At 41.9% G+C, this 18,424-nt stretch overlaps 1 protein-coding gene across 2 annotated transcripts; it reads left to right on the forward strand.

Annotated features, from left to right (window-relative positions):
* The first annotated feature begins 7,005 nt into the window (after positions 1–7,005).
* Positions 7,006–10,825, forward strand: LOC148216785 (olfactory receptor 2AK2-like). Of its 2 annotated transcripts, none has more exons than XM_088134590.1 (3): positions 7,006–7,103; positions 7,902–8,043; positions 9,864–10,825. In XM_088134590.1, exons 1-3 carry the CDS (start codon positions 7,077–7,079, stop codon positions 10,823–10,825), a joined length of 1,131 nt encoding a protein of 376 aa, XP_087990716.1. In that variant the 5' UTR covers positions 7,006–7,076. The 2 variants fall into 2 exon arrangements, with proteins under 2 accessions (XP_087990716.1, XP_087990717.1); XM_088134591.1 differs by lacking the exon at positions 7,006–7,103 and adding an exon at positions 7,275–7,377.
* Positions 10,826–18,424: the final 7,599 nt, after the last annotated feature.

The following is an 18,424-nucleotide window of genomic DNA, read 5'->3' on the forward strand; positions in this document are numbered from 1 at the left end:
TTCTTTCTTGTCTTGCCCTCTGGAATAAAACTGAAGAAGAGTTGTCCTACAGGACAACCCTTCATGCAATTGCCCTCCGTACCTAGTTCATGCAACACTTTAAACCATAATGTACTTCATCCGTTTTAGGCTGCACGTACTGTGTGAATCCAGCAAACAGGGACTTCTTCAGGAAGCCACGTCTGCATAAATCACTATGAACTACCGTTATGATTCGAATGTGAATGACAAAGAGAAGGGTTAAGGATTTATTATGAGCATAATATTCAGTGGGTGTAGAGAAGAGGGTTTTTAATTTGTTGAGACCTCAGAACCTCTTAGTTAAAAAAAAAAAAAAATCCCGAGAACCCCGGATCAAAAGGCAAAGGTCTAATGATGGAAAATTGGCTACACATTTGAGGGAACATTTTTTCTCCTTAGTGGAAGCCCATCAAGTTCTGACAGAACCCTCAAAAACCGTGGTCTAGCGTACAGATAGAAGAACAGAAGCTATGCAAGCGTGCCTTCCTCTTTTTTTCTACATGGGGTCATACTCGAGAGATTTTGTGATTTTTATTGTTCTGGGTTTCGTGCTAGAGGCCTCAAGGCCACTTCCTCTTAAGAGGGCCCTTCTGTAGCTTCAGGTGTTATATTAGCTACTTATCAGAAGGAGGCACTACTCAACTGGTTTTGTCCTTGTTGGGATTCTTCAGGGGTAGGTATCTATATGTAGTACTAGACAACCCGCGACCCGTTGGGTCAACATTTCAGAGGTATTTCCGTACTTAAACAGAGAGACAGAATGACCAGGGGAAAAAAGCAGTGGGAGGGCAAGCGACTTACGACTTGCTGCTGGCCTCCCCACTGACTTTACTTATGGGAAGCTGACAGGGAGCCACAGAAATATTCCTTCCTTCCTTCCTTCCTTCCTTCCTTCCTTCCTTCCTTCCTTCCTTCCTTCCTTCCTTCCTTCCTTCCTTCCTTCCTCCCTCCCTCCCTCCCTCCCTCCCTCCCTCCCTCCCTCCCTCTCCAGATATATTAATAAGCTTGTGCCATTTGCCATCCCCACACAACGTCAGGAGAGCCCCCATGAAGCCTCCTCCTCCTCCTCCTTGACTGACCCGTGGAACTGCCTGCCACCTTGCTGGGGGGAGGTGGAACAAAGGGCACCTTCCTCACAGACTGTGAGGAAAACTGCATCCCCACTCCTCATCCTGGCCTGTGCCCAAAGATCCCCTCCCTCGAGGGAGGAAGAGGGCTCACCCGTTGACCGTCAGCAGTCCCCAGCCAGCCCTACCTCGCCAACTGGCATCCAGGTCGCTCCCTCATCTGTCCCTCAAGACCGACTGCCATTAAGAGATTTCAAATTTCTGCCTCGTTTCCAAAGCAGCCAATCGCCACTGGCCTGTCAGGCCTTGCCGCCAGATGATTGGGCGCATGGGACAGAGGGAGGTGGGAAAGGGGTGGGGAAATGCCCACGATGACCCCCTGACCTGGGCAGAACATGGTGGCGTGGCAGCACAGCTGTGCTGAAGCAGCCACAAATTTCCCAAATGTCTAGCCCATGGGAGTCCCGGGTCCTGGATTTTGGGTGCATTCCGTAAGTTAGCTCGTTTGAGGTCCCTTGGTTCACAAACTGATTTTTCTTTTGTTTCTTTGTTTAATAAAAAGCATCACCAAGCTATCTGTTTTGCTAGCTGAGCTGCACAGAGCAGCATGTGTGCTCGCTCTGTCCTGGATATAGGGATTGACTGGGAGTGTGCTGGAGGAAACTAGTCTAGAAACTACCCCCAGTAATGTCCAGCAGTGTGAACAGTAAAGACTAGCTTCTCTTCCAAGATGAAACGCCTGAGCTGCAAACTCATGCCGACATTACCTTTTGGCACATTGGATAGAAAGCGTCCAAATCACATGAAAAATAATTCACGATTTTTCATAGATGGCTCCATGCAATACATGAAGATGTCCTCCAAGCTGGGAAATCTAAAGCATTGCTGCTCCTTCTGCAAAGCTGGGTATTTCGGGAGCTCATCAGACCCAAGGACAGGTTTCATTCTAGGCTGCTGGACTACCTTTTCTGTTCTTACCTTTTCATGAAAGCCACCCAGACTCACTTGGAGCCTCTCAATCAAATAAATTTTTGTTGTTGTTCAGTCGTTAATTCGTGTCCAACTCTTCGTGACCCCATGAACCATATTGCGCCAGGCCTTCCTGTCCTTCACTGCCTCCCTGAGTTTGCTCAGATTCATGCTCATTGCTTCAGTGATGCTATCTAACCATCTCATCCTCTGCCGTCCTCTTCTCCTTTTGCCTTCAATCTTTCCCAGCATCAGGGTCTTTTCCAAAGACTCCTCTCTTCGCATTAGGTGACCAAAGTATCTGAGCTTGAGCTTCATTATCAGTCCTTCCAATGAGTAATCAGGGTTATTTCCTTTAAGATTGACTGGTTTGACCTCCTAGCAGTCCAGGGGACTCTTAAGAGTCTTCTCCAGCACCACAGTTCAAAGGCATCAATTCTTCGGCGCTCAACCTTCTTTATGGTCCAGCTCTCACAGCCATACATTACTACTGGAAAAACCATAGCTTTGACTATGCGGATCTTTGTCGGCAAGGTGACGTCTCTGCTTTTTAATATGCTATCTAGGTTTGCCATAGCTTTCCTCCCAAGGAGCAAGCGTCTTTTAATTTCATGGCTGCAGTCTCCGTCTGCGGTGATCTTGGAGCCCAAATAAATGAAGTCTGTTACTGCTTCCATTTCTACCCCTTCTATTTGCCAGGAATTGATGGGTCCAGATGCCATGATCTTAGTTTTTTTAATGTTGAGTTTCAAGCCAGCTTTCGCACTCTCCTCTTTCACCCTCATCAAGAGGCTCTTTAGTTCTTCTTCACTTTCTGCCATTAGGGTGGTATCGTCTGCATATCTGAGGTTATTGATGATTCTCCCTGCAATCTTAATTCCGGCTTGTGATTCTTCCAGCCTGGCATTTCTCATGATGTACTTTGCATATAGGTTAAATAAGCAGGGTGATAGTATACAGCCTTGTCGTACACCTTTCCCTATTTTGAACCAATTGGTTGTTCCGTGACCGGTTCTAACTGTTGCTTCTTGGCCCGCATACAGATTTCTCAGGAGACAGGTAAGATGGTCTGGTACCCCCATCTCTTTAAGAATTTGCCACAGTTTGTTGTGATCCACACAATCAAAGGCTTTTGCATAGTCAATGAAGCAGAAGTAGATGTTTTTCTGGAACTCTCGTGCTTTCTCCATGATCCAGCGAATGTTGGCAATTTGATCTCTAGTTCCTCTGCCTCTTCGAAACCCAGCTTGTACGTCCGGTAGTTCTCGGTTCACGTACTGCTGAAGCCTAGCTTGTAGGATTTTGAGCATAATCTTGCTAGCATGTGAAATGAGTGCAATTGTGCGATAGTTTGAGCATTCTTTGGCATTGCCCTTCTTTGGAATTGGAACGTAAACTGACCTTTTCCAATCCTGTGGCCACTGTTGCGTTTTCCAGACTTGTTGGCATATTGAGTGCAGCACTTTAACAGCATCATCTTTTAGTATTTTAAATAACTCAGCTGGAATACTGTCATCTCCAAGAGCTTTGTTGTTAGCAATGCTTCCTAAGGCCCACTTGACTTCACTCTCTAGGATGTCTGGTTCAAGGTCAGTGACCACACCAGCATGGACATCAGGGACATTAAGATCTTTCTTGTATAGTTCTTCTGTGTATTCTTGCCACCTCTTCTTAATCTCTTCTGCTTCTGTTAGGTCCCTGCCTTTTTTGTCCTTTATCATGCCCATCTTTGCACTAAACGTTCCTTTCATATCTCCAATTTTCTTGAAGAGATCTCTAGTCTTCCCCATTCTATTGTTTTCCTCAATTTCTTTGCACTGTTCATTTAAGAAGGCCTTCTTATCTCTCCTTGCTATTCTCTGGAAATCTGCATTCAGTTGCTTATATCTTTCCCTTTCACCCTTGCTTTTCACATTCCTTCTTTCCACAGCTATTTGTAATGCCTCATCAGACAGCCATTTTGCTTTCTTGCATTTCTTTTTCCTTGGGATGGTTTTAGTTGCTGCCTCCTGTACAATGTTACAGACCTCCGTCCATAGTTCTTCAGGCACTCTGTCTACCAAATCTAATCCTCTAAATCTATTCATCACCTTCACTGTGTACTCACAAGGAATATGGTCTAAGTCATACCTGAGTGGTCTAGTGGTTTTCCCTACATTCTTCAATTTAAGCCTAAATTTTGCAGTAAGAAGCTCATGATCTGAGCCCCAGTCAGCTCCTGGTCTTGTTTTTGCTGTCTGTATAGAGCTTCTCCATCTTTGGCTGCAAAGTATGTAATCAATCTGGTTTCGGTATTGACCATCTGGTGATGTCCATGTGTAGAGTCGTCTCTTGTGTTGTTGGAAAAGAGTGTTTGCTATGACTAGCTTGTTCTCTTGACAGAACTCTATTAGCCTTTGCCCTGCTTCATTTTGTGCTCCAAGGCCAAACTTGCCTGTTATTCCGATTACTCCTTGACTTCCTACTTTAGCATTCCAATCCCCTATGATGAAAAGGACATCTTTTTTTGGTGCTAGTTCTAGAAGGTGTTGTAGGTCCTCATAGAACCGGTCAATTTCAGCTTCTTCGGCATCAGTGGTTGGGGCATAGACTTGGATTACTGTGATGTTGAATGGTTTGCCTTGGATACGCACTGAGATCATACTGTCGTTTTTGAGGTTGTGCCCCATTATTGCCTTTCCCACTCTCTTATTGACTATGAGTGCAACTCCATTTCTTCTAAGGGTTTGTTGGCCACAGTAGTAGATATAATGGTCACCTGAATTAAATTCACCCATTCCCATCCATTTCAATTCGCTGATTCCCAAGATGTCGATTGTCAATCTTGTCATCTCATGTTTGACCACATCCAGCTTGCCTTGGTTCATAGATCTTACATTCCAGGTACCTATACAATATTGTTCTTTACAGCATCGGACCTTCTTTTCACTTCCAGATACATCCACAGCTGAACGTCCTTTTGGCTTTGCCCCAGCCACTTCACTCTTTCTGGAACTACTTGGAATTGCCCTCCGCTCTTCCCCAGTAGCATATTGGACACCTTCCGACCTGAGGGGCTCATCTTCCGGCGTCATATCTTTTAGCCTTTTAACATTGTCCATGGGGTTTTCTTGGCAAGGATACTGGAGTGGGTTGCCATTTCCTTCTCCAGTGGACCACATTTTGTCAGAACTCTCTGTCATGACCTGTCCGTCTTGGGTGGCCCTGCACGGTATAGCTCATGGCTTCACTGAGTTACGCAAGCCCCTTCGCCACGACAAGGCAGTGATCCATGAAGGGGCAATCAAATAAATACATTTCCACTAATTTACCCCCACCCCCATTCCTCAACGACAGGGCCTGTAAGTGTATTGGTGATAAGGACCAATCCTCACCCTTTAGAATAGGATGCCAAAGGATGGTGTGGGATAAACCATCATAGCTACTGGCAATCAACACAAGTCCATAGGCAGAATAATGAAAGAAGGCCTTCTGAACTACAGAGCATAAAATCGTGCCCCTGAGTAATGGATGCCAGCCAACGTTGCCTCATCTTGGAAGACAAAACAGGGTAAGACCTGGTAAGTCCTTGGATGGAAGATTGCTAGGAAATTCCAGGGCTGGAGGCGAGGCCGGGAAGTCAGGCATGTCTTGAAAGAAGAGATAAAGCTAAGATGCTCTCAGGCTGAACCTGACCCTTGATGATGGCATCCAGATGGATGTATCTTGGTTTGTTTAACTTCTGGAACAACTCATGTTGGCTGGGTGCTCCTGCCTGCTGAGGCTTTTGATAAGAAAGCAGAGCAGAAACACCTCTCTCATTGCTAAGAAAACTCATGGAGACGCTCATGCAGAGACCATGAGTTGAGCTTGACCTGAAGGAAATGTGAGCATTAGGAAACGAAATGTATGTTATGCTGGCAGAGGTGGGCTTTCCCAGGAACAAAGGCATCCTTGTGTGGAAGGCCTGGGAGCAGAAGACAGCCAGCTCTGGAGTTTGAGAGAGATGGGTTGGAGGTTTAGCCCAGTCTTTGGCACAAACAACATGGCACAATGCCAGGACTAAGCTGGACATTGGCTGGACAAATAAGTAGTACATAACCATGTCAGCTTCTCAGATGAATAAAGATTAGGGAGAGGTTTTTGCAGCTGTCATTTTGCAATTTATTAAATGGGTAGAAGTTCTCTTTAAAACAAGAAAACCCACAGAATCCTGCACTATAATATGTGCTAATAACACACAACACTATAACACATAATAACTAATAACACATAACACATAACAATATAACATCTCTAGGTTAAATTTTTCACTTTTTGTTGCATCTTAATTAACATCTGAATTATATTTAGAATCAAATTCCCTGAAGTAGAAGTAGCTCAGAGCTTCTCCCAAGATATATAAACGATTCAGTTGACTGCAGGAGCGTGAAATATGATTGTCCCTAACTTGAATGTTTCAAAATCAATTGATTGATTATGTCCCCTCAAGTTGTTTTTGACTCCTAATGACCACATAGAGAGATTTTTCTCCCTGATAGTCTTTCTCTAACCTTTTCTTTCAAGTCTCCTGATGATGCAGTCACAGCCACTGTAACTGAGTCCATCCACCTTGCTGCTGGTCATCTTCTTCTCTTTCCTTCCATGTTCCCCAGCATTAAAGACTTTTCCAGAAAGCTGGGTCTTCACATCATTTGTCCGAATTAGGATAATTTGAGTCTGGTCATTTGTGCCTCAAGTGAGAACCCTGGGTAGATTTAGACACATTTTTTCCCATCTTCTCTTGTGAAGTAAAAAATTAACTATGACAGCTGTAGATAATTAACATTGGAAATGTACCTTTTTTTCAGTGTGACAATTTGAGTTTCTTCCTTTTTCTTCTTCTTTCCTTGCAGAGGACCTTAGAATTAGAGATTAGAGTGTTAAATACGTTTCCTGAAAAAGGAGATAGAGCAATACCCATCTGTAAATCTGTAGCACAGATTTTTTTTCCCTGACTTTAACTATAAAAAGTTTCATCTTGTCTTATTAATTTTCAGAATGGTAGTTCTTTGTTTCTTGAAGGAGGTAAGAGAATGCATGCTCACACTGGAAGAATAATTACAGTAGGTCTGAGTAGAATCACTCTGAATGCTTTGAGGAAGTTAAGAAAGAAGCAATGGAGACAGTTGAATTCAATCTGTAAGAGAATGAAAACCAGAAGCTGAACTTTCACAATTCTAATTTTAAAAGATCCTATTTTCCCCCACTTGCTGTTCCAAAGGCATGTCGATGTGTAATTCTTTGTTTCTGAAGAAATCTTGGTTTATTTATAAGTTGCTCTCCTGTAATAATCCATAATGTAAGTATTATACTGATAATGTTATAGAGAAAAATATTTGCAAATGATTTTCAGGCAAGCAAATATATATTTCAAACATAATGATTAAAACAAAATAAATGTATAATAATAGAATTCTATATCTATTATATAATATACTAGTAGTATATGTTATTTTATATATATATAATAGAAATAGTTACTATAATCATGAATTATAATTATAGCCCTGCTTTAATATCCAGGAATTCGTAAAGTCATGTGAATTCTGTTCCTGTCTTTATTTCCCTGTCTGTCGGCCTGTCTCTCCCTCTCTCGTATATATTTACATTTACATTTAAAATGTAAATTTGTTTTTAAAGGTAGACCTGAGGATGTAGATCAGAGGTCTTGGATAAGAAACAAGCAAATCTCTTTGATAGATCTTTCCAGGGAAACGTGCATCTTCTAACTGTTCAATAATTTCATCCTTTGGCTTTTTTTTTTTTACCTTTATCTAAGATGTAAGAGTAATATTTATCATTAATGTTTAACTGTTTCAACAGGATGTTGGCTCAAACAAATGTGCAGGGATGTACATCAGGGTAAAACAGATCGGCAATATTATGCTTTCCAAGATGTGGCCCGTGAAGCAGGGTAGTGAAGGACCAAGAAGATTCAAATCTCCTCTCAGCGATAGAAGCTATGGTATGTGTGAGTCAGCCGAGAGCCAGTTTGAATTTGAGTTTTAATAAGATTCAATCAAATATGCAACTTGAGGTTTGCATGCACAGAATTGGAATCGATATAGTAATGACAATCATCATTGTACCGGACATGTGTTTTTGTTATCACTGTTCCATATTCTGTATATAATTCACAGTGTTGGAAAGGAATAGCCTGGGAGGGGACTCGACTTTGCCTTCACTTAGAGCTTCAGGCTACAACGGGAACACACTTCTCTTTGGAAGGGCAGGGAGGCAAGGCAGATGGCCTCAACTACTTGTCTCAGGTCTGGACATCAGACCTGACCCTTGAGTCTTTCCAGGGCTGGTCCAGCAAAGCAGCAGAACCACTGATCTGAGCTTCCCCTCACACCCCGCCCAGCCTTCTTGTGGAGGCCCTCAACAAAGAGCAACTTCACTATCTCTGACCCACTCACGAAATGGACCCTCTCCCCCAGTATCAGACAAGACAGGGACAGATAAATAGAGAAGCAACATGGAGAACCTTTCTTATTTTATTTTTTAGCAGAGCATGAGGAGAATGAAAGGGAATGAAGGGGGGTGGAAAGAGATGCAGAAGTCAGACAGATTGGACATGCATACTGACAGTTACTCTATTACAGGTCCGACAAACAGACTGAGAGGTATGGGGGGTTATGGATGGGCAGGGAGAAGGTGAAGTATACCATTAGAAAGAGTAATCCAGATCAAAAAGGGGGACCGGAATGCTGCCAATCCATCTGTCACACAGCTCACACCTCTCTCATCTTTGCCTATACTATATGCTGGAAGGAAAACTGCAACAGTGTTAGAGACTTCACAAAGCCAGAAAGTCCATTAAATCTTTCTTTTGGCTTCAATTTCTTTTGAAATGATTTGGAGGCATTTGAATAATTTGAAGATTTGATTCAAAGGCTGGATTCAGTCAGGTCTTCTTTGAATGAAATAAAACTTCAAACACAAAACTTTGCACACAAATAAAATATATCAATACATCAACAGGTGTTAATATTCTCCATCTGTCTGTCTGTCTATCTATCTCTCTAGATGTATAGATAGATAGGCATACAACTAGAGTGGATTTTCCATAGACACAGAAAAATAGATATTCAAAGGAACATTTTCCAATTCTGCATTACTGTACAAAGCAATTGAAATAACAACAAGAACATAAAGAACAACAATAATTAATTACTTAAATGTATATGCTGCCCAACTCCCAATGACATATAATTCTTACATGATACCTCCAAACTAGGGCTGTGCAGTACTTTGGATCTGATTCAGAAAACATGCTTTGGAACACACGAGGCACAAATGTAACATCTCATTATAACTCTTCAAAGCAACTGTGTTTTATTTCTGTGTGTGTGGGGATTCTGCAGGACAATCCTGGGAGAAGATGCAAATGCTTTAAAGATTCGCAGAAAAGTGCTACTTTCACGCTTTTGCACATTCTAAAGTAACTTTTTAGAATTAAATCTGAAGCATGGATGGCTCTAATACAAATACATAACTTCTTAATTTAATGGAGGGAAATAATAGACAAGTAGAAGGCAGTGAGTTGGAGAATGGTGACATATCCAAATGAAGACAGTATCCAAATCATGCCACCTGTATATTTTCACATATAGCCATGTACCTCCTGGACATTAGAGGTAACCTTATAAGACATGGCACATGATATGCTGTTTCATCATGTTAAAACAGAATGGGGAGGAGGGAAGCAAATATATTTTAATAATTTTGCATTTCAACAAAATTTATCATCACAGTTCTCACAAATTATTTTGGTAACTTTAGGTAAAAGCTTGGAAAACAAAGGAGGAATGAGAGAGGAGAATATAACTTCATGGAGAGAATTTCTTCTTGTTGGGCTTCTGCATCAATGGTCACCTACCCTGTTCCTCTGGGCGCTTCTCTTCATGTTTCTCATTGCTCTGATGGGAAACAGCCTCCTTATTTTTCTCATTAAAACAGACTCTGGGCTTCAGACTCCCATGTACTTTTTTCTTAGTCAATTGGCTTTCATGGACCTCTGCCAAGTTCTCTCAATTGTTCCACAAGTGTTGGTCAGTGTTATAACCCAAAGGTATACCATTTCACTCTATGGATGTGTTGTTCAGATTTCTGTAACTTTGATTTTAGGAGGAGCAGAGTGCCTCATTCTGGCAACCATGTCTTATGATAGGTATGTGGCCATCTGCAAACCTTTGCAATATCCCACCCTCATGAGAAGAAGCGTCTGTCATATGATGTCAATGGGGGCCTGGTTTTGGTCTACTGTACAGGCACTGACCTGCTCTCTTTATGTCCTGCTCCTTCCCTACTGCAAGTCCAACGTGATTAACCATTACATGTGTGATTATCGAGCCCTTATACAACTGTCTTGCTCAGATAATTCGGATTTTGAAAAAACAACCTATGTTGGAAATTTTCTGGTACTTCTCATTCCCATTACAGTCATCCTCACTTCCTATGTTGCCATCCTCCTCCAAGTCCTGAGGGTAAGATCTTCTGAAAGGAGTCACAAGGCCTTGGGAACTTGCATGTCTCACCTGTGTGTAGTTGGGATCTTCTACACAACTGCTCTTCTGACATATATGACACCTGCATCATCTTATTCACCACAGAGGGCCATGGTTAATACACTGTTCTTTACCACTGTACCTGCCATGACAAACCCCTTCATATATAGCCTGAGGAATCGGGATGTCTTGGCAGCTCTGAGAAAAACCTTTGGAAAACACAGCTTGCATCAGTGACTTGATAGGAAATACATAATAGTGATTATTTTCTTTTTGCAACATGGGCATCTGCCCTGGTAGAAGTACGTTTATAGATACTTGATGGCATTAGGTGTCTCTTTTTCACTGCTGTTATTTAATTGATGGAAGAGTGAACATGTCTATCCAAAGAGTGCATTATGGAGCTTGAGTCTAGAATACTATATCCTCTGGTCTGCTTGTGAAGTGATTAGTGTACGAAGGGAAAGTGACTTTCGGAACTGCAAAGTGTGCATGGTAATGTGGAGGTATTGTAGAGAATTGCTATTAGAGTTTTTGTACAAGAAATGCTTACATCTCTGCAAAACCCTTTACGAAAGCTAAGAATTGTGATTTCCCTTATTTAACTAGCAGATATTTGTACAATAATGTTCAGTGATGAGCACTAGTCGGGGTTCTGTGAGGTCACTACTTCCAATAGGGCAGTCAAAATTATCATATTATCTTATCTAAATTATCTCCAAAGACTTTGAACACAAGAGGTTCCTATTGGGTCCCATTGTGGTGTCTGTTTGGAACTATTAAAGAGAAATCTACAGGCTGTAGTCTAGGACAATGCCCTGCTGTAACCTTTCTACCTGGTTCTTGAAGTCTGCTTCCCATGAAGGCTCTCCTCTTTCCACCTATAGAGGCTGGGTTTGTGAATCACGGCTGTGCATCCCGTATCTGATACTGTGAAAAGAACCTTATCATGAAGAGGATCAGTTGACTTCCCAGATAGCATCTTGATGCTCACTGGTGTCACATAGGGCCCTATTGATTGGGATACTAAAGGCTGACTGGATGATGCTCTGCTCTTCTGGACATTCTGGGAATTGCTGTCCCAATGTATGGAGGGCATCTGGTTGCAAATGATCAGAATAGATAGTGGCATCCTGAAAGTACCCGATCTGTAGCTATGACCAAAAAAAAAAAAAATCTTCTTTGGTACTGTTGTATCGGGGTCTGTCAAGGAGTGTGACTGCTTCCAAAAGAATGCAAGGCAAGCTGGGAAATTTGGAGACAGGAAATAACACTGAGTGTTATAATAAAACTTGGCAGAAACTGCTTCTTATTGTCTTTTAAGTGAAAAAAAAAAACCAGAGTGAGGGAATGGAAAAGCTGTGTGGCCCTGCCTGTTTCTATCAGATCCCTTGAATCCAGATATGTCCACTTCTGCACCCATAATACTGAAATTATGTCCATAAGCCAGAAGTGTACACCATCCATGGAATCATAGAATGGAATTGGAGTCTGTGTGGTCCAACATCTACCTGGTGCATCCCCAACAGGGAACTATCCTGCTTTTGTTTGCATTTCTCCAGCACAAGAGCGTCCAAGCCCTCACAAGGCACTCTGTTTCATTCTTGAACAGCTCTTAGTATTCGGAATGTCTTGCTGATGTTCAGCTGAAATCTCCTTCCTTGCAACGGCACCCCCTTCTTTCTTGTCTTGCCCTCTGGAATAAAACTGAAGAAGAGTTGTCCTACAGGACAACCCTTCATGCAATTGCCCTCCGTACCTAGTTCATGCAACACTTTAAACCATAATGTACTTCATCCGTTTTAGGCTGCACGTACTGTGTGAATCCAGCAAACAGGGACTTCTTCAGGAAGCCACGTCTGCATAAATCACTATGAACTACCGTTATGATTCGAATGTGAATGACAAAGAGAAGGGTTAAGGATTTATTATGAGCATAATATTCAGTCGGTGTAGAGAAGAGGGTTTTTAATTTGTTGAGACCTCAGAACCTCTTAGTTAAAAAAAAAAAAAAATCCCGAGAACCCCGGATCAAAAGGCAAAGGTCTAATGATGGAAAATTGGCTACACATTTGAGGGAACATTTTTTCTCCTTAGTGGAAGCCCATCAAGTTCTGACAGAACCCTCAAAAACCGTGGTCTAGCGTACAGATAGAAGAACAGAAGCTATGCAAGCGTGCCTTCCTCTTTTTTCTACATGGGGTCATACTCGAGAGATTTTGTGATTTTTATTGTTCTGGGTTTCGTGCTAGAGGCCTCAAGGCCACTTCCTCTTAAGAGGGCCCTTCTGTAGCTTCAGGTGTTATATTAGCTACTTATCAGAAGGAGGCACTACTCAACTGGTTTTGTCCTTGTTGGGATTCTTCAGGGGTAGGTATCTATATGTAGTACTAGACAACCCGCGACCCGTTGGGTCAACATTTCAGAGGTATTTCCGTACTTAAACAGAGAGACAGAATGACCAGGGGAAAAAAGCAGTGGGAGGGCAAGCGACTTACGACTTGCTGCTGGCCTCCCCACTGACTTTACTTATGGGAAGCTGACAGGGAGCCACAGAAATATTCCTTCCTTCCTTCCTTCCTTCCTTCCTTCCTTCCTTCCTTCCTTCCTTCCTTCCTTCCTTCCTTCCTTCCTTCCTTCCTTCCTTCCTTCCTTCCTTCCTCCCTCCCTCCCTCCCTCCCTCCCTCCCTCTCCAGATATATTAATAAGCTTGTGCCATTTGCCGTCCCCACACAACATCAGGAGAGCCCCCATGAAGCCTCCTCCTCCTCCTCCTTGACTGACCCGTGGAACTGCCTGCCACCTTGCTGGGGGGAGGTGGAACAAAGGGCACCTTCCTCACAGACTGTGAGGAAAACTGCATCCCCACTCCTCATCCTGGCCTGTGCCCAAAGATCCCCTCCCTCGAGGGAGGAAGAGGGCTCACCCGTTGACCGTCAGCAGTCCCCAGCCAGCCCTACCTCGCCAACTGGCATCCAGGTCGCTCCCTCATCTGTCCCTCAAGACCGACTGCCATTAAGAGATTTCAAATTTCTGCCTCGTTTCCAAAGCAGCCAATCACCACTGGCCTGTCAGGCCTTGCCGCCAGATGATTGGGCGCACGGGACAGAGGGAGGTGGGAAAGGGGTGGGGAAATGCCCACGATGACCCCCTGACCTGGGCAGAACATGGTGGCGTGGCAGCACAGCTGTGCTGAAGCAGCCACAAATTTCCCAAATGTCTAGCCCATGGGAGTCCCGGGTCCTGGATTTTGGGTGCATTCCGTAAGTTAGCTCGTTTGAGGTCCCTTGGTTCACAAACTGATTTTTCTTTTGTTTCTTTGTTTAATAAAAAGCATCACCAAGCTATCTGTTTTGCTAGCTGAGCTGCACAGAGCAGCATGTGTGCTCGCTCTGTCCTGGATATAGGGATTGACTGGGAGTGTGCTGGAGGAAACTAGTCTAGAAACTACCCCCAGTAATGTCCAGCAGTGTGAACAGTAAAGACTAGCTTCTCTTCCAAGATGAAACGCCTGAGCTGCAAACTCATGCCGACATTACCTTTTGGCACATTGGATAGAAAGCGTCCAAATCACATGAAAAATAATTCACGATTTTTCATAGATGGCTCCATGCAATACATGAAGATGTCCTCCAAGCTGGGAAATCTAAAGCATTGCTGCTCCTTCTGCAAAGCTGGGTATTTCGGGAGCTCATCAGACCCAAGGACAGGTTTCATTCTAGGCTGCTGGACTACCTTTTCTGTTCTTACCTTTTCATGAAAGCCACCCAGACTCACTTGGAGCCTCTCAATCAAATAAATACATTTTCCCAGGAACAAGGGGATCCTAGTGTGCAAGGCCTGGGAGCAGAAGATGACCAGCTCTGGAGATCAAGAGAGATGGGCTTGAGGTTCAGCCCAGTCTTAGGTTGAAACAACATGGCACAATGCCAGGACTAACTGGACATTGCCTGGAGAAAGAAGCAGTGGATAACCAGGTCAGCTTCTCAGATAAATAAGGATTAGGGAGAGATTTTTGCAGCTGTCATTTTGTATTTTAATAAATGGGTAGAAGTTCTCTTTAAAACAAAAAAACGCACAGAATCCTGCACCATAACATGTACTAATAACACATAGCATTATAACGCATAACACTACAACTTATACTAACTAATAACACATAACACTGTAACATTTCTAGGCTAATCTTTTTGTTTTTGGTTGCATCTTAATTAACATCTGAATTACATTTAGAACCAAATTCCCTGAAGTAGAAGTAGCTCAGAGCTTCTCCCAAGATATATGAAAGTTTCAGTTGACTGCAGGAGTGTGCAAAAGATTGTCCCTAACTTGAATGTTTCAAAATCAATTGATTGATTATGTGTCCTGAAGTTGTTTTTGACTCCTAGTGACCACACAGAGAAATTTTTCTCCCTTATGATCTATCCCTCACGTGGTCTTTCAAGTCTCCCAACGGTGCACCCATCACCACTGTAACTGAGCCCATCCACCTTGCTGCCAGTCATCCTCTTTTTCACTTCCGTTCCATGTTCCCCAGCATTAAAGACTTTTCCAGAAAGCCGGGTCTTCGCATCATTTGTCTGAAGTAGGATAATCTGAGTCTGGTCATTTGTGCCTCAGGTGAGAACTCTGGGTTGATTTAGACATGTTTTTTCCCAACTTCTCTTGTGAAGTAGAAAAATAACTATGACAGCTGTAGATAATTAACATTGGAAATGTACCTTTTTTTCAGTGTGACAATTTGAGTTTCTTCCTTTTTCTTCTTCTTTCCTTGCAGAGGACCTTAGAATTAGAGATTAGAGTGTTAAATACGTTTTCTGAAAAAGGAGATAGAGCAGTACCCATCTGTAAATCTGTAGCACAGATTTTTTTTCCCTGACTTTAACTATAAAAAGTTTCATCTTGTCTTATTAATTTTCAGAATGGTAGTTCTTTGTTTCTTGAAGGAGGTAAGACAATGAATGCTCACACTGGAAGAATAATTACAGTAGGTCTGAGTAGAATTACTCTGAATGCTTTGAGGAAGTTAAGAAAGAAGCAATGGAGACAGTTGAATTCAATCTGTAAGAGAATGAAAACCAGAAGCTGAACTTTCACAATTCTAATTTTAAAAGATCCTATTTTCCCCCATTTGCTGCTCCAAAGGCATGTCGGTGTGTAATTCTTTGTTTCTGAAGAAATCATGGTTTATTTATAAGTTGCTCTCCTGTAATAATCCATAATGTAAGTATTATACTGATAACGTTATAGAGAACAATATTTGCAAATGATTTTCAGGCAAGCAAATATATTTCAATCATAATGATTAAAACAAAACAACTCTATAATAGTAGAATTCTATATGTATTATATAATATACTATTATTATATAGTTATTTTGTATATATAATAAAAATAGTTACTATAATCACATATTAAAGTTATAGCCCTGCTTTAGTATCCGGGAATTCATAAGGTCATGTGCTCTGAGTTTATTTCCATGTCTGTCTGTCTTTCTCTTTCTGGTATATATTTACAGTTACATTTAAAATGTAAATTTGTTTTTAAAGGTAGACCTGAGGATGTAGATCACAGGTCTTGGATAAGAAACAAGCAAATCTCTTTGATAGATCTTGCCAGAGAAATGTGCATCTTCTAAATGTTCAATAATTTCATCCTTTGCCTTTTTTTTTTTAATCTTTATCGGAGATGCAAGACTAACATTTATCATTAATGTTTAATTGTTTCAACAGGATGTTGGCTAAACAGAATGCTGTATCTCAAACAAATGTGCAGGGACGTGCATCAGGGTAAAACAGATGGGCAATATTATGCGTTCCAAGATGTGGCCCGTGAAGCAGGGTATTGAAGGACCAAGAAGATTCAAATCTCCTCTCAGCGATAGAAGCTATGGTATGTGTGAGTCAGCCGAGAGCCAGTTTGAATTTGAGTTTTAATAAGATTCAATCAAATATGCAACTTGAGGTTTGCATGCACAATATTGGAATGGATATAGTAATGGCAATCATCATCGTACAGGAGATGTATTTTTGTTATCACTGTTCCATATATCTAATTCACAATGTTGGAAAGGAATAGCCTGGGAGGGGACTCGACTATGCCTTCACTTAGAGCTTCAGGCTACAACGGGAACACACTTCTCTTTGGAAGGGCAGGGAGGCAAGGCAGATGGCCTCAACTACTTGTCTCAAGTCTGGACATCAGACCTGACCCTTGAGTCTTTCCAGTGCTGGTCCAGCAAAGCAGCAGAACCACTGATCTGAGCCTCCCCTCACACATGTGCCCAGCCTTCTTGTGGAGGCCCTCAACAAAGAGCAACTTCACTATCTCTGACCCACTCACGAAATGGACCCTCTCCCCCAGTATCAGACAAGACAGGGACAGATAAATAGAGAAGCAACATGGAGAACTTTTTTTTTTTATTTTTTTAGCAGAGCATGAGGAGAATGAAAGGGAATGGAGGGGGGTGGAAAGAGATGGAGAAGTCAGTCAGATTGGACATGCATACTGACAGTTACTGTATTACAGGTTGGACCAATATATGGAGATGTAAGGGAAGATACAGATGGCTATGGGGAAATAAAGCATCGTGTGAGAAAGAGCAAACAGGCCAAAAATGAAGAACATTTTGTTTTGAAGGCAGCTGTTTGAATTCAAAACATCAATATTTTGGATAATCCGCAATTACATCAATAAATGTTAGTTTTATCCATATTATATCAATCTATCTATCCATAAGATATAGATAGATAATTAAACAGACATACTTGGTACCTATATCATAAGGAATATTTTTCAATGCTGCCCCAAAAAACAATTTTAAAAAATTATAATTTCTTAACTGATAACAAACTAGGATTGTGCAGGATTTTGGATTTGACACCAAAACATCTCTTGGAACATATGAGGCCGAAATGTAACACCTGACTTCAGCTCCCAAAGCAGCTGTGTTTGGGGGGGAAATTATTTAAAGGTGCTTGGAAGAGTTGCAAACAAGTGCTACTTTCATACTTTTGCACATTCCAAAGCACCTTTTTAGAATCAAATCTGAAACACAGATGGCTCTAATACAACAATACATAATTTGTTAATTCAGCAGAAGGAAGTAATGCAATCAGGCATGACTCAGCTTTCCCCAATCTGGCACCTTACAAATGTGCTGGGATACTGCCATACTCCAGAATTCTGGAAAATCTGATCTCAACATAACTGGAAGATAGTGAGTTGGAGAATGGTGACATATCCAAATGAAGACAGTATCCAAATCATATTACCTGTGCATTTTCACATATAGCTATGTACTATTGGACATTAGTAGTAATCTTATCAGACATGGCACATGATATGCCGTTTCTTCAAATCAAAACAGAACGGGGAGGAGGGAAGCAAATATCTTTTAATAATTATGCATTTCAACAAAATTTATCATCACAGTTCTCACAAATTATTTTGTTATCTTTAGGTAAAAGCTTGGAAAACGAAGGAGGAATGAGAGAGGAGAATATAACTTCATGGAGAGAATTTCTTCTTGTTGGGCTTCTGCATCAATGGTCACCCACCCTGTTCCTCTGGGCGCTTCTCTTCATGTTTCTCATTGCTCTGATGGGAAACAGCCTCCTTATTTTTCTCATTAAAACAGACTCTGGACTTCAGACTCCCATGTACTTTTTTCTTAGTCAATTGGCTTTCATGGACCTCTGCCAAGTTCTCTCAATTATTCCGCAAGTGTTGGTCAGTTTTGTAACCCAGAGGTATACCATTTCACTCTATGGATGTGTTGTTCAGATAACTGTAATTTTGGTTTTAGGAGGGGCAGAGTGCCTCATTCTGGCAACC

The sequence above is a fragment of the Python bivittatus genome, unplaced genomic scaffold (genome assembly GCF_059951505.1).
Source record: "Python bivittatus isolate LINGU-HERP-01145 unplaced genomic scaffold, Pbiv_v1 ctg000080_np1212, whole genome shotgun sequence".
In the NCBI taxonomy this organism is placed as follows: Eukaryota; Metazoa; Chordata; class Lepidosauria; order Squamata; family Pythonidae; genus Python; species Python bivittatus.

Bases quoted from the DNA above. Each gene is read 5' to 3' on its own strand.
- LOC148216785 (XM_088134590.1), top strand. From the start codon at position 7,077: ATGGTAGTTCTTTGTTTCTTGAAGGAG. The intron at 7,104-7,901 runs GTAAGAGAATGC...CTGTTTCAACAG, and splicing joins TTCTTTGTTTCTTGAAGGAG to GATGTTGGCTCAAACAAATG. The intron at 8,044-9,863 runs GTATGTGTGAGT...TGGTAACTTTAG, and splicing joins TCTCAGCGATAGAAGCTATG to GTAAAAGCTTGGAAAACAAA.